The sequence below is a fragment of the Spinacia oleracea genome, chromosome 2 (assembly GCF_020520425.1).
Source record: "Spinacia oleracea cultivar Varoflay chromosome 2, BTI_SOV_V1, whole genome shotgun sequence".
Taxonomy (NCBI): Eukaryota; Viridiplantae; Streptophyta; class Magnoliopsida; order Caryophyllales; family Amaranthaceae; genus Spinacia; species Spinacia oleracea.
The window spans coordinates 73725839-73742634 of record NC_079488.1 but is presented as its reverse complement, the minus strand read 5'-3'; the positions used below and the strand labels follow the sequence as shown (position 1 = coordinate 73742634).

Here is a 16796-nt window from a genome sequence, read left to right as displayed (position 1 = left end):
AAAAATCACTCGATTTGGATGAGTAACGAAGAAACTGCCGAAAAACTGCGTACGTATAATTAAATAAACGCAATTTGCAATTAATTAACAATTACGAAAATTAATCACCCCTTTTAATTCTTGCAAATTTGTAATATTTAACCATGTTTATGCAAATTAGATTATGAAAATAATAAGGGGCTCTGATACCACTGTTAGGTTATGATACATATGATATTACATAAATCATGCGGAAACAACCATTAACCCAGGATTACATATTATTTACACATAATCATATAGCATAATTTAGATGCATACTCTTTGTTGCGTGCCCTCCCTAGCTGCGCCCGAACCGAACCAGAACAAGTCTTTAGGACTCCAAGTGTCGTCCCTCCGTAGATAGTCCACAGCACGTCCGGATCCGCCTTAAGATTGACCAACTAGAATCGCCCTTAAGGTACTAGAATTTTCGGCACTTTTGAGCAAGATGTGTGGCTGAATTTTTCTCTCAAAAACTCACTTTGAATACTTTTAAAACTCGTATTAAATTGTGAACCCAGGCCACATATTTATAGGGGTATGGAAAGGGAATTGGAATCCTATTCAGATACAAATTGATTAAACCTAGAATCCTACAAGAACTCTAATTTAATTAATTTATCAAATAGAATTAGGAATTTAATCATTAACCGAACTCTGCACGTTTTAGGAAACGTGCACGAACACAAACACTTACACACGCACACACGGCAGCCACGATGGGCCGCCCATGCGTGCGCACGAGCAGCAGCCCACGCAGCGAGGCCTGCGCGAGCTGCAAGCCCACGCAGCTCCCGCGCGCGCTGCGCGCGCTGTGCGCGCTGCCACGGCCTGCTGGGCCTGGCCTTGCGCTGGGCCTGGCGTGGCTGTTTGTGCGGCGCGCTTGGCTTGCTGGGCGATGGCCTGGCTTCGTGCTGGGCCTCGTCCGGCAGGCCTCGTCCGATGCTTATTCGTACGATACGCTTCCGATTAAATTTCCGATTCCGGAATTCATTTCCGATACGAACAATATTTAACATTTCCGATTCCGGAATTAATTTCCGTTTCGAACAAATATTTAATATTTCCGTTTCCGGAATTATTTTCCGATTCCGGTAATATTTCCGATTCTGACAATATTTCCGTTTCCGGCAATATTTCCGATTCTGGTAATATTTCCATTTCCGATAATATTTTCCGATTCTGACAATATTTCCGTTTCCGGCAATATTTCCGACTTGGATAATATTTATATTTCCGATACGATCCATATTTCCGTTTCCGGTAATATCATCGTTTCCGGAGTATTCATTTCTTGCCTGTGACGATCTCAGCTCCCACTGAAACCAAGATCCGTCGGTTCCGAATATCCATAGATAGAGTATTTAATGCCATTAAATACTTGATCCGTTTACGTACTATTTGTGTGACCCTACGGGTTCAGTCAAGAGTAAGCTGTGGATTAATATCATTAATTCCACTTGAACTGAAGCGGCCTCTAGCTAGGCATTCAGCTCACTTGATCTCACTGAATTATTAACTTGTTAATTAATACTGAACCGCATTTATTAGACTTAACATAGAATGCATACTTGGACCAAGGGCATTATTTCCTTCACTGTGGACTATCTACGGAGGGACGACACTTGGAGTCCTAAAGACTTGTTCTTGTTCGGTTCGGGCGCAGCTAGGGAAGGCACGCAACAAAGAGTATGCATCTAATCTATGCTAAATGATTATGTGTAAATAATATGTTTTCCTGGGTTTATGGTTTTTCCGCATGATTTATGAATTGTCATATGTATCATAACCTCACAGTGGTATCACGAGCCCCTTATTATTTTCATAATCTAAATTGCATGAACATGGTTAAATATTACAAATTTGCAAGAATTAAAAGGGGTGATTAATTTTCGTAATTGTTAATTAATTGCAAATTGCGTTTATTTAATTATACGTACGCAGTTTTTCGGCAGTTTCTTCGTTACTCATCCGAATTGAGTGATAAAAGGCATTCTAAAATTTTGACAAAAATAGTATTTTTCTGCCGAACCCAGAATTCTCAGATTCGAAGCCTAACTATGACTTTTCGAAGGTTTTAGTTTTTCGAATGCAAAATTTCGTAAATTTAAGATGTTAAATTAAATATTTGCGATTCTTGTTGATAAATCTTGAATTTTTGATTGACCTACTGCATATGTTTAACAAGTTTGAATGCCTAGTCTTGTTAATTATGCAATCTAATTTGTAATTATGATTAATTTGTTGAAAATTAGAATAATTTAGAATTAATTTGATTTTCATAATTAATTGTAATTTAATTAGAAACCTATGATTAAAAACCACCATAAAAATTGTAAATTTATGATAAATTTTAAATTTTTATGACCTAGACTTGAATCCATAACAATCGGAAATCAATTGGATAATAAATTTTCGATTTTTCGCCCTAAAATTATGAAATTAATAATATTTATTAATTTGTCATTAATTTTATAAATTTTAAATTTTTTATGCGATTCGTTCATATAACTTGCACGCACAAAGCAATGGACGCTTCGTGTTACCCTTAAGGGGTGTTGCATAATGCGGGCATGCGACGACGAGCAAGGGAGCTCGTCGCCCATGCGGCACGAATGCAATGAGCAAGGGCGTAGTGCACGAGGACAAGGCAGCAGCCCTGCCTTATGTCGTGTGCCACGACCAATGGACGAATGGGCATGGGCGTAGGGCGAGCCAAGGCAGTCGCGTGTGGGCAGCAAGCGAGCTGCGCCACAACGCGCTCTGCCTCGCACAAGAGCGCGCAGCGAGCGCGCAGCGAGCGCAAGCTCGCGTGCCACGAGCGCTGCGCCTAGCATTACTCGCCCGCCCAGCGAGCGATGTCGCGCGCCCAGCGAGCGATGTCGCGCGCCCAGCGAGCGATGGCTCGCGCGCACAGCGAGCGATGTCGCCCGCCCAGCGAGCGATGTCGCGCGCCCAGCGAGCGATGGCTCGCGCGCCCAGCGAGCGATGTCGCGCGCCCAGCGAGCGATGTCGCGCGCGCACTGCGAGCGATAGCTCGCGTGCGATGAGCGCTGGCGCGCGCAGCGAGCACCAATGCGTGCGGAGGCTTGCGATAGGGATGCAGCAGCTATGCGACGAGCGCATGGGCTGCGCGCACATGGCCAGCAATGGCTGTGTGCGTGCGGCCCATGGGCGTGCAATGCGTAGGGTGTTTGCGTTACGATTAGATCGTTTTGAATGTTTAATTTGAAAATTTCAGTTCACGTAATTTTAATTAATTTTAAAATTAATAATTTAAATTATTTTCTTGGATTTTAATTTTGAATATTATAATTATAATAAATGTATTCTAATTATTTTACTAAAATTAAAATCATGAATTAATTTAAATGCGACTGAAATTAAATTAAACTTTTTGGATTCAATTATAAATTTATATGAGCTTTAAATTTTAATTAAATTTGTATGTTTCCGGTTAGACTAGAAATACATTTTTATGTTTAAAATTGGTAAAGCATATGAATTTATTGGTTTAAGTGGGAGCGCTTTTTAGTCATAAACTCTTGATTAGGTCTACAAATCCTTAAGGTTAAAACAACTTGATTAGAATTAATAAGGACTGAATAATTGGTAGATTATTGGTGCCCTTGATTAATTGCTGCAAATGTTTACGTGATGCATAATGTGTTTTACTAACCAGCTATGTGGGCCATTCATGATAATGAATGGGTGAATGGTATATATATTGTATATGTACTGTTTTGCAGGTTATGAAGTGACTAGTATGGCCCAAATAGGATAGAAAATATGGTCTGCGTACCATTAATTTGAATGTAATTGGTCTAAAGTACCAAAGTTATTTTTCAATTCAAATATGGTCAGCGAACCATCAAATAGTTGTAATTAGTTATAGCTTATCCTATTTGAAGAAAATGGTGCCTCCCACGGAGATTTTCAAGACGGACTTTGAAGTCAAAGCTTCAAGATGAAGTCGGGCCATACTAGATCACAAATATCTTATGCATGTTTTAAGTTATTTATTGTTTTAAATATGTCTTAAAATGCATGAGATCAAAAGCTTGATTATGTTGCATGATTAAGGATTTTAGTTCACTTAAAATCTAACCAACATAGTAAGAGCCTTAAGTTCCAAACTTAAAAATTGAGTTAAAAGGTGCCATGCCAAAATATACACTTGCTTGGATATCCTTTACATCAATCTAGTAATAGTTTTCGCTCAGCGAGGTGTTACTTATTGGTCCTAAAGGGGCAAGGTACACAAATAATTGTGAGTACATGTTAGTTTTGGTGAAACTCAACGATATAAGTAAGGAGTCCTTTTATGTCGTGGCAAATTCGATAGGTTTACCTAATAAGTTCTTAGACGTACCTATCAACCAAGAATAGTTTCTAGACTATTAGCAAAAGGCTTTTGCTTACCTAAGATGTTCTAGGATTAAGTCGACAAACTGTGCTTAGTTCTTCAATGATTTTAGGATCTTGGAATCATTTTATTCACACCTGCCGGAACACATAATTTGAATAAAATGCTTAATAAACATTGAATTATGCATGTATGCTAGAATTAAGTTTATTAAGAGAAACTGTGAATGGTTATTTATTTGTTTATTCTTTTCAATTGTAGTTTTTAATATGGCAAACAACAATTCATTCAACATTCGATCAATTCTCGAAAAGGAGAAGTTGAACGGGAAAAACTTCCTTGACTGGCAAAGGAACTTGCAAATAGTTCTTATGCAGGAAGAAAAGGAGTATGTCCTAGATGAGGCGATGCCCGAAGCTGCAGGCGACGGGGTCACTCAGGCAGCCCTCAATCGTTGGATTGATGCCAACAAGGATGTGAAATGTCTAATGCTCGTCACCATGAGTGCGGATCTGCAGAAAACGTTCATCAACTCAGATGCTTTCACAATCATCAGTGAGTTGAAGAACATGTTCCAAGATCTGGCTCGAGTCGAAAGATTCGAGACTCATAGGCAAATTCTTGAGACCAAGCTTAAGAAAGGCGAGCCCGTAAGTCCACATGTTCTCAAAATGATTGGACTCATTGAGAATATGAGTCGGCTGGATCAGCAATTTTCTCAGGAAATGGCTATAGACACCATCCTCCATTCTCTTCATAGCGGGTATGATCAGTTCAAACTGAACTACAGTATGAATAGTCTGGACAAAACGCTCACTGAGCTTCACGGTATGCTGAAGACCGCTGAAAAGACGCTCAAAAGTGATAAGCAAGATGTGCTTATGGTGCGTGGGGGAAAGTTCAAGAAATCTGGAAAGAAGAGGAATGCTAAGAAAGGTGGCAACAAAGCCAGCCCAACTAAGCAAACTGGCGCCAAATCTGCAAAGAGAAAGGTCAGTCAACCCACTTCTGAATCCGAATGCTTCTACTGCAAGAAGAAGGGGCATTGGAAGAGAGATTGCTTGAAGCTAAAGGAAGATCAGAAGAACGGAACAGTCGTTCCATCTTCAGGTATTTTCGTTATAGACTGTATACTTGCTAATTCAACTTCTTGGGTATTAGATACAGGTTGTGGCTCACACTTATGTTCCAATCCACAGGGACTAAGAAGAAGTAGAAAGTTAAGCAAGGGTGAAGTCGACCTACGAGTGGGAAATGGAGCACGGATTGCTGCATTAGCTGTAGGAACTTACTATTTGTCGTTGCCCTCCGGGCTAGTTTTGGAACTGGAAGAATGTTTCCATGTTCCAAGTCTTACTAAAAACATCATTTCAGTTTCTTGCTTAGATGCTAAGGGATTTTCCTTTTTAATAAAAGACAATAGTTGTTCGTTTTATTTTAAAGAGATGTTTTATGGATCTGCTAGATTAGTCAATGGACTTTATTTATTAGATCACGACAAACAAGTATATAACATAAATACCAAAAAGGCCAAAAAGGATGATTCAGATCTCACCTATCTGTGGCATTGTCGATTAGGCCATATAAACTTGAAACGCTTAGAAAGACTTCAAAGAGAAGGAATTCTAGAACCATTTGACTTAGAGGATTATGGTAAATGCGAATCATGTTTACTTGGCAAAATGACGAAGCAACCTTTCTCTAAAGTTGGAGAAAGAGCAAATGAACTATTGGGTTTAATCCATACAGATGTATGTGGACCAATGAGTACAAATGCTAGAGGTGGTTTCAGCTACTTTATCACTTTCACTGATGACTTCAGTAGGTATGGTTATGTATACCTAATGAAGCATAAGTCTGAATCCTTTGACAAATTCAAGGAATTTCAGAGTGAAGTAGAGAATCAATTAGGCAAGAAGATTAAGGCACTGCGGTCTGATAGAGGCGGTGAATATCTGAGCTATGAATTTGATGACCATCTGAAAGAATGTGGAATTCTATCAGAATTGACTCCTCCTGGAACACCACAATGGAACGGTGTGTCGGAACGGAGGAACAGAACCTTGCTAGACATGGTCAGGTCAATGATGGGTCAGGCCGAACTTCCATTAGAATTTTGGGGACATGCACTAAATACAGCTGCACTCACTATAAATAGAGCTCCGTCTAAAGCTGTCGAAAAGACTCCATACGAATTATGGTTTGGAAAGCCTCCAAATGTGTCTTTTCTTAAGATTTGGGGATGTGAAGTATACGTCAAACGATTAATTTCAGACAAACTTCATCCAAAATCTGACAAATGTATCCTTGTGGGCTATCCAAAGGAAACAAAGGGGTATTACTTCTACAATACATCTGAGAACAAAGTGTTTGTTGCTCGAGATGGTGTCTTTTTGGAGAAGGATCACATTTCCAAAATGACAAGTGGGAGAAAAGTAGACCTCGAAGAAATTCGAGTCGAACAACAAACTCTAGAGAATGCTCAAGATGACATTCAGGATGAAACTCAGAGATCTTTAGAAGAATCTGGTGAGAATCATGGTCAATCTAGAAATGTTACCCCGCGTAGATCGCAAAGATATAGATCTCAACCGGAAAGGTACTTAGGTATTTTGACGAACGAGAGCTATGACGTTCTATTACTTGAAAGTGATGAACCTGCGACTTACAAGCAAGCTATGACGAGCCCTAGCTCCAAGCAATGGCAAGAAGCCATGCAATCTGAATTAGACTCCATGTCTGAAAACCAAGTATGGGATTTGGTCGATTTGCCAGATGGCTACCAAGCCATTGGAAGCAAATGGGTTTTCAAACTGAAAAAGGACAAGGATGGGAAACTTGAAGTTTTCAAAGCTAGATTGGTTGCAAAAGGTTACAGGCAAGTCCACGGTGTGGATTACGATGAAACCTTTTCACCAGTTGCAATGCTAAAGTCTATTCGAATAATGTTAGCAATCGCTGCATATTACGATTACGAAATATGGCAGATGGATGTCAAAACTGCTTTCTTAAACGGCGTTTTAACAGAAACTGTGTTTATGACACAGCCTGAAGGTTTTGAGGATCCAAAGAATGCTAAAAAGGTATGCAAGCTAAAGAAGTCAATCTACGGATTGAAGCAGGCATCCAGGAGCTGGAATATACGTTTTGATGAAGCAGTCAGTGACTTTGGTTTCATCAAGAACGCGGACGAATCTTGTGTATACAAGAAGGTCAGTGGGAGCAAAATTGCTTTCCTAGTATTATATGTCGACGACATATTGCTTATCGGAAATGACATTCCTATGTTGAACTCTGTCAAGATTTGGCTTGGGAAATGTTTTTCGATGAAGGATCTAGGAGAAGCACAGTACATATTGGGCATCAAGATTTACAGAGATAGATCTAAAAAGATGATTGGACTTAGTCAAAGCACTTATATCAATAAGGTGCTTGATAGGTTCAAGATGGCGGACTCCAAGCGAGGCTACCTACCCATGTCTCATGGAATGACTCTAAGCAAGACTCAGTGCCCAAAAACACTTGATGAGCGTAGACGAATGAATGGGATTCCATATGCATCATTGAGTGGTTCAATAATGTATGCTATGATATGTACACGCCCGGATGTTGCGTACGCACTCAGTGCTACGAGCAGATACCAGTCAGACCCAGGAGAGGCGCATTGGACTGCTGCCAAGAACATTCTGAAGTACCTGAAAAGGCACAAAGATGACTTCCTGGTCTATGGTGGAGATGATGAATTAATTGTTAAAGGCTATACGGACGCAAGTTTCCAAACCGACAAAGATGATTTCAGATCACAGTCTGGGTTTGTCTTCTGCCTCAACGGAGGAGCAGTAAGCTGGAAAAGTGCTAAGCAAAGCACCATTGCGGATTCTACAACTGAAGCGGAGTACATTGCTGCACATGAAGCAGCAAAGGAAGCTATATGGCTAAGGAAGTTCATAGGAGAACTTGGTGTAGTCCCCTCCATTAAAGGACCAATAGCCCTGTATTGTGATAATAACGGAGCTATTGCACAGGCAAAAGAGCCTAGACACCACCAGAGAGTCAAGCATGTACTTCGTAGATTTCACCTTCTACGAGAGTTCGTTGAAAGAAAAGAAGTCGAGATAAGCAAAATTGGAACTGATGACAACATATCAGATCCATTAACTAAACCTCTGCCGCAGGCGAAGCACAACTCGCACACTGCAGCTATGGGAATCAAGCATATTGGAGAATGGCTTTGATGTCTCTGTTTAATGTTTTAAAGTTTTAGAGTTTAAATCTTTGTAAAACATTATTGGTTAATCATTCACAATAAATGAAAAGAATTCATTTTTCCATTTAATTTGTGGTTTATTAAATGATGAGTCCCTTCAATTTGACGATATATTCAAGATAGACTGTCAGGACCATTCCTGTGACTAAGAAATGTCTATCAAGTGAACTTGAATGTCAAAGGTTGAAAATGGTCCCTAATCGGAGTTTTCTATAAAATTGGACGCATAGAAAACGTTAGACGATTAGAATGCAAGATGACTAGTAGTTCTGTTTCTTGAACTATGTGGACATGGCAATGTCATAATCATTTGCATAGATACTTACTTTGGGAAGACTAGTATCGGACGAGACCTATGAAACTTTACTGTAAGAGATGAAAGTCTGTCATAAGTAAATTTCATTAAATTATTAGACACTAAATCCTCAATACCTGAGTGATTTGAGATTACTTGTTTGAGAACTGGTTGCTTTGACGTTGACCAACCGTCGCACCGTAAAAGGAGGCTATAAAGGCAACGCTCAGGTAATCACCTATCAAACGAAGTATAATCTCAAGATCGCAAGATTGGGATTGTCCTCCCATAAATCGGGATGAGATGCTTAAAAGTTGTACAAGGCCACTCGGAGAGCTAGAAACTGTGAAATGCATGGCCGTGCTCGGATGAATCATAGGCTATGATTATCTGTTTATTTGATCAGTTGAACTCTGAAACCGAGGAACACCTCTGGACATAATAAGGATGACAACTCTTACCTTATGTTCAAGAGCAAGCATCGAGCGACAAAGGAATTAGGAAATGCACACTTGTCCCTAAGGACAAGTGGGAGACTGAAGGAAATAATGCCCTTGGTCCAAGTATGCATTCTATGTTAAGTCTAATAAATGCGGTTCAGTATTAATTAACAAGTTAATAATTCAGTGAGATCAAGTGAGCTGAATGCCTAGCTAGAGGCCGCTTTAGTTCAAGTGGAATTAATGATATTAATCCACAGCTTACTCTTGACTGAACCCGTAGGGTCACACAAATAGTACGTAAACGGATCAAGTATTTAATAGCATTAAATACTCCATCAATGAATATTCGGAATCGACGGATCTTGGTTTCAGTGGGAGCTAAGATCGTCACAGGCAAGGAATGAATACTCCGGAAACGATGATATTGCCGGAAACGGAAATATGGATCGTATCGGAAATATAAATATTATCCAAGTCGTAGATGTTGCCGGAAACGGAAACATGGTACGTGTCGGAAAATATTATCGGAAATGGAAATATTGCCAGAATCGGAAATATTGCCGGAAACGGAAATATTGTCAGAATCGGAAATATTACCGGAATCGGAAAATAATTCCGGAAACGGAAATATTAAATATTTGTTCGAAACGGAAATTAATTCCGGAATCGGAAATATTAAATATTGTTCGTATCGGAAATGAATTCCGGAATCGGAAAATTTAATCGGAAGCGCATCGTACGAATAAGCATCGGACGAGGCCTGCCGGACGAGGCCCAGCACGAAGCCAGGCCATCGCCCAGCAAGCCAAGCGCGCCGCACAAACAGCCACGCCAGGCCCAGCGCAAGGCCAGGCCCAGCAGGCTGCGCGCAGCGCGCAGCGCGCACAGCGCGCACAGCACGCGCAGCGCACAGTGCGCACAGCGCGCACAGCACGCGCAGCGCGCGCGGGCGCTGAGTGGGCTGCTGCTCGCGCGCACGCATGGGGCCCATCGTGGCTACCGTGCGTGTGTGTGCAAGTGTTTGTGTTCGTGCACGTTTCCTAAAACATGCAGAGTTCGGTTAATGATTAAATTCCTAATTCTATTTGATAAATTAATTAAATTAGAGTTCTTGTAGGATTCTAGGTTTAATTAATTTGTATCTGAATAGGATTTCGATTCCCTTTCCATACCGCTATAAATATGAGGCTAGGGCTCACAATTTATAACACAAGTTTCAAAGTATTCAAAGTGAGTTTTTGAGAGAAAAATTCAGTCACACATTTGCCTATAAAGTGCCGAAAATAATAGTACCTTAAGGGCGATTCTAGTTGGTCAATCTTAAGGCGGATCCGGACGTGCTGTGGACTATCTACGGAGGGACGACACTTGGAGTCCTAAAGACTTGTTCTTGTTCGGTTCGGGCGCAGCTAGGGAAGGCACGCAACAAAGAGTATGCATCTAATCTATGCTAAATGATTATGTGTAAATAATATGTTTTCCTGGGTTTATGGTTTTTCCGCATGATTTATGAATTGTCATATGTATCATAACCTAACAATAGCCACACTCAGTTCTGCCGATTTGTTGAGCACACTGATTAAGAAACATAATACTTTATCTTGCAAGGCCAATAGTTAATAAAAACAAAGCAAAAAGCTAATTAAGAAACATGTTATACCTCTATATGAATGGGTTTACACGACTTAAAACTCGTTTTATTCGGACAATGCCCACCATTGCACTTGTACACTTGGTATGCCCTAGAAAATTAACGAAACATGGGTACTCATGAATATGATTTTGGCTTAGGTTTCTTAAAGACTAATGTAATTTGTAAGCAAAAGAACTTACAAACTCAAGATTCCCCATGCATAATCTGTTCGACGTGGATCTCTAGCAGAATCGAAAATATATACATAACCTCTACGTAGGTCCATCACGTATAAATTCCAATGATTTCTGTATAATTTATAAATGATATATTAAATATTTAATAACAATAATAATTAATATTTTATATGAAACTTATATAATATAACACACTTACTCTTGATTATATGGGATTAAAAACCAATTAGTTAGGTTAGGATTACCCATCTTCTCCTTTTCAATTTCAGCTTGGAAAATGTTTTTCAAATACATTGTTGGCGCTCCAGGGTCGGCCTTGATTCTAGTGCTTGACATAATCTCGGGACAAATGAACGAAATCCGAGACATTTCAAATGATTTGGCATGATCGTGCAATAAACACCTACAAAATAAACAAGATTACACTATTAAGATCGATAAAGAGAAAAAACTTCAAAGAAATAATAGTTATATGAACAACAATAAAACATTTAATTACAATATGTAGACTTGGATCGCTGAAATGTTTAAGCACGCCCCGCGAAGGAACTCTCCTATATCAGACGCAGTTATGTATGTTTCTTGATCAAAATCCGAGTGCCAAACTGAGGCCGCCAATGGGATGGTAGTATTATCATATATATCATCAGGCGCCGAAGTCATGATAAACTGCAAGTATTTGCATGACGGGCCAAGACCTTGAATTGCATCGTGTACAAGTCCCGCTTTCTTGCTTTTGGTGGTTGATTCTTGTGTTTTACGATCACAACTACCCACGACCTCTAAGTTGGACTTAGGCTTAGAAATCGACTTCTTTGGATGCGAAAATTCCTATAACAATAGTCAATTAACATTAGTCATGTAATAAGAATCAAATGAGTCCTTAGGTTCTTTAGTTCAAAGTTGGGAGCGAAAATGTCATTTTAGCTCTATATATGACCTATAACGACCCAACGAGCCTTAAATGTGCATAAATAGGTTGGAATGAGTTTTAGAAACTTAAAACTATGCATATTAGTCATGTAATAAGAATAAAATGAGTGTTTAGGTTCTTTAGTTCAAAGTTGGGAGCGAAAATGTCATTTTAGCTCTATATATGACCTATAACGACCCAACGAGCCATAAATGTGCATAAATAGGTTGGAATGAGTTTTAGAAACTTAAAACTATGCATATTAGTCATATAATAGGATTAAAATGAGTGTTTAGGTTCTTTAGTTCAAAGTTGGGAGCGAAAATGTCATTTTAGCTCTATATATGACCTATAACGACCCAACGAGCCTTAAATGTGCATAAATAGGTTGGAATGAGTTTTAGAAACTTAAAACTATGCATATTAGTCATGTAATAAGAATAAAATGAGTCCTTAGGTTCTTTAGTTCAAAGTTGGGAGCGAAAATGTCATTTTAGCTCTATATATGACCTATAACGACCCAACGAGCCATAAATGTGCATAAATAGGTTGGAATGAGTTTTAGAAACTTAAAACTATGCATATTAGTCATGTAATAAGAATAAAATGAGTGTTTAGGTTCTTTAGTTCAAAGTTGGGAGCGAAAATGTCATTTTAGCTCTATATATGACCTATAACGACCCAACGAGCCTTAAATGTGCATAAATAGGTTGGAATGAGTTTAAGAAACTTAAAACTATGCATATTAGTCATGTAATAAGAATAAAATGAGTGTTTAAGTTCTTTAGTTCAAAGTTGGGAGCAAAAATGTCATTTTAGCTCTATATATGACCTATAACGACCCAACGAGCCTTAAATGTGCATAAATAGGTTGGAATGAGTTTTAGAAACTTAAAACTATGCATATTAGTCATGTAATAAGAATAAAATGAGTCCTTAGGTTCTTTAGTTCAAAGTTGGGAGCGAAAATGTCATTTTAGCTCTATATATGACCTATAACGACCCAACGAGCCTTAAATGTGCATAAATAGGTTGGAATGAGTTTTAGAAACTTAAAACTATGCATATTAGTCATGTAATAAGAATAAAATTAGTGTTTAGGTTCTTTAGTTCAAAGTTGGGAGCGAAAATGTCATTTTAGCTCTATATATGACCTATAACGACCCAACGAGCCTTAAATGTGCATAAATAGGTTGGAATGAGTTTTAGAAACTTAAAACTATGCATATTAGTCATGTAATAAGAATAAAATGAGTGTTTAGGTTCTTTAGTTCAAAGTTGGGAGCGAAAATGTCATTTTAGCTCTATATATGACCTATAACGACCCAACGAGCCTTAAATGTGCATAAATAGGTTGGAATGAGTTTTAGAAACTTAAAACTATGCATATTAGTCATGTAATAAGAATCAAATGAGTCCTTAGGTTCTTTAGTTCAAAGTTGGGAGCGAAAATGTCATTTTAGCTCTATATATGACCTATAACTACCCAACGAGCCTTAAATGTGCATAAATAGGTTGGAATGAGTTTTAGAAATTTAAAACTATGCATATTAGTCATGTAATAAGAATCAAATGAGTCCTTAGGTTCTTTAGTTCAAAGTTGGGAGCGAAAATGTCATTTTAGCTCTATATATGACCTATAACGACCCACCGAGCCTTAAATGTGCATAAATAGGTTGGAATGAGTTTTAGAAACTTAAAACTATGCATATTAGTCATGTAATAAGAATCAAATGAGTCCTTAGGTTCTTTAGTTCAAAGTTGGGAGCGAAAATGTCATTTTAGCTCTATATATGACCTATAACGACCCAACGAGCCTTAAATGTGCATAAATAGGTTGGAATGAGTTTTAGAAACTTAAAACTATGCATATTAGTCATGTAATAAGAATCAAATGAGTCCTTAGGTTCTTTAGTTCAAAGTTGGGAGCGAAAATGTCATTTTAGCTCAATATATGACCTATAACGACCCAACGAGCCTTAAATGTGCATAAATAGGTTCGAATGAGTTTTAGAAACTTAAAACTATGCATATTAGTCATGTAACAAGAATCAAATGAGTCCTTAGGTTCTTTAGTTCAAAGTTGGGAGCGGAAATGTCATTTTAGGTTCGAATGAGTTTTAGAGGGTTTACCTTGGATGCTAAGTCTGTTGTCTTCTTTTGGGCCGCTAATACCGTTGTCTTTTTGTTGGAGCTACCATCCCTCTCTTTAGAAACATTAGACTTGGACTTCTTTTTAGGAGGTGAAGTACAATCCTTTAAAATTCAACAAAAACAAGAGTAGGTAAGATGTCGAATGTGCTTGCGTGAACATATACATTCTAAACAATAAAACATATATACCTCGCCGTCTTCGAAAATCACTAAGTGTATGGGCCATTGCACAAAACTACCCAGAGCACCGCCTAAGTTAGTGAAACCATCTCCCGTAGGTACCGGAAGAATATCATCAACATGTCCGTCGTAAACAAAATCAACTTGGACTTTATAGTGACCAGGCTTCATCGATGTAAAATGTTGGGGCAATGCACCATCTGAGGGTTGTACCATACCATCCGCCACGACAATGTTGTTGCCTGAAACTTTATCCTCAAGGGCAAGACGACATGGAGTCCTTTCCTTCATAAACAAAGGTTTCAATGCAACTTTGTAAGTGATACAGATTATTAAGTAAATGTCAACTAAAAACATAAAAGGATCAAGCAACTATGTTAAAAAAGAGTGACTACGTCGTACCTTTAGCTCGCGTGGTTGCGGCACTAAGATGTGACGAGTGGTTCTTGTAGCACTAACATCAAGGTCAACTCTGGCAGAATCATTTAAGTGGAGGTCATGAAGTATCGGGGTAGAAATGGAGTTTAGTTGTCCTGTTTTTAACAAGGTGCTTAGTTGCTTTTGGAGGGACTCTGCCACCCTTTTCTCTACCCTTTTCTCTAATTCACCTTCAAACTCCTTTTTCACAGAAGCTCTGATTGATTCGTAATTTTCTGATGAAGCTTCACCATGGTCACTTCTACTATGTCGAATACACGGACCGAAAGCCTTTTTGATACCAACCATGCCACCTGTTCCCTTGACACGCCCACGATGATCTTTTTTCCCTATAGCTTTAGTGAGGGCATCCTCACCCTGTTCGAAAGAAAGATTTCCTTTTTCCTCTTCTGCGATGTACTCTAACTGCCAATTAGGAAAGTAAAATTACTTTATATTCTCTAATCAAAGCAAGTAAATATTAATTAATTATCACTACTTACAGCTTTTGTTGCGATTTCAACAACTTCTCTATTGTTCGGGTCAATTTCCCACTTTCCCTCTTTATTTTGTACTTGATGGGCCAAAATCCACTCCTTTGATCTGTATTTTCTAACTCTATTAACATTTGAGGTCACTGATGAGTTCACCGAGGAGCTACTCGAGATAGGTAAAGCTGCATCTGGTGGAAGTCGTCCATCGATCCTTTATCCAATCTAGTCGCTTTCTATTATAACCCTTTTGGCCGGTGCGATGTGGGTTCTTGTTGCATGATGCACTTTTCCTCGCCTTTTCACTACGAAGCTGTCAAAGACAACATAAAAAGATGGAAATAAATGTTTTTTCTGATAACTTTTTGTCCTAGAACCAATGTCAGTTTGCTACATGAAAAACTCTTTAAGGACAAGTTAAAGAAATATTATCATTACCAATGACTCTGGCAGGAAATAATGTTTAACAAAAGTCTTCCAATCATCCTCTGTGATATGGTTGTAGACATCCCAAGGCATCTTGTTTGTTTGATTTTTTGGCTTCTTTTCCTTCATAGTTATCCATCGGCGCACCAACTTGCTCTTGAAACAACTAAATCGTTTCGCCACACAAGAATGAAAATATTTCTCCCTCGAATGATTAGAATCATCAGTAATGTGGAACATAAGCTGTTAATAATTAAAAAAAGTTAGATTATAAAAATAGTATTTAAATCAAATTAAATAATCCCTAAAATATACAAATCAAGTTAATATACAATGCTTACCTTAGTCTCCTCCCAAAACCCCTTCTTGATTTGCTCATCTACCTTTGGATATAATGGGACGTTAATATTAATTCTAGTAGCACAACTCCCAACTTGCTTCCCGTATTCATGAGACCATTGTCCATCGGGGACATTATATACATTATACTCAAGGAACATAGGCTTAGCGACTTTAACACCTTTTGACGGACCACGGCCTTTAATGGTCTTTGTAATCGTACTAACATCTTGTGATTCGTCACCCGTTGTGGGAGTCTTGCCACCTTCTGATTCATGCCTAACAACAATTTGGTTTTCATTCATCGTACCTATGTTGTTCCTGCATCAAGTAAAACATACAGAAGGGTGGTTACAAAATGTGCGCGCAGCAGCAAATCAGTGCACTAGCATACAGAAGGATATCAGATCAGTGCAGATATCACAGATCAGATCAGCACTGATCAGTGCAGATCAGATCAGCACTGATCTGCACTGATCAGATCAGCACAGATCAGTGCAGATCAGATCAGCACTGATCTGCACTGATCAGATCAGCACAGATCAGTGCAGAACAGATCAGCACAGATCAGTGCTGATCAGATCAGCACAGATCAGTGCTGATCTGTTCTGCACTGATCTGTGCTGATCTGATCAGTGCAGAACAGATCAGCAC

General features: G+C 38.9%; 2 protein-coding genes across 2 annotated transcripts; both read right to left on the bottom strand.

The window, feature by feature from the left end:
- Positions 1-10955: 10955 nt before the first annotated feature.
- On the bottom strand, positions 10956-12021 carry LOC130466998 (uncharacterized). The gene is made up of 4 exons (XM_056835510.1): positions 11722-12021; positions 11422-11625; positions 11226-11333; positions 10956-11134 (listed from the first exon to the last, which is right to left on the bottom strand). Exons 1-4 carry the CDS (start codon positions 11883-11885, stop codon positions 11047-11049), a joined length of 564 nt encoding a protein of 187 aa, XP_056691488.1. The 5' UTR covers positions 11886-12021; the 3' UTR covers positions 10956-11046.
- A 2217-nt stretch (positions 12022-14238) lies between these two features.
- On the bottom strand, positions 14239-16543 carry LOC130467530 (uncharacterized). The gene is made up of 6 exons (XM_056836061.1): positions 16145-16543; positions 15816-16046; positions 15390-15690; positions 14872-15312; positions 14479-14754; positions 14239-14391 (listed from the first exon to the last, which is right to left on the bottom strand). Exons 4-6 carry the CDS (start codon positions 15193-15195, stop codon positions 14239-14241), a joined length of 753 nt encoding a protein of 250 aa, XP_056692039.1. The 5' UTR covers positions 15196-15312; positions 15390-15690; positions 15816-16046; positions 16145-16543.
- Positions 16544-16796: the final 253 nt, after the last annotated feature.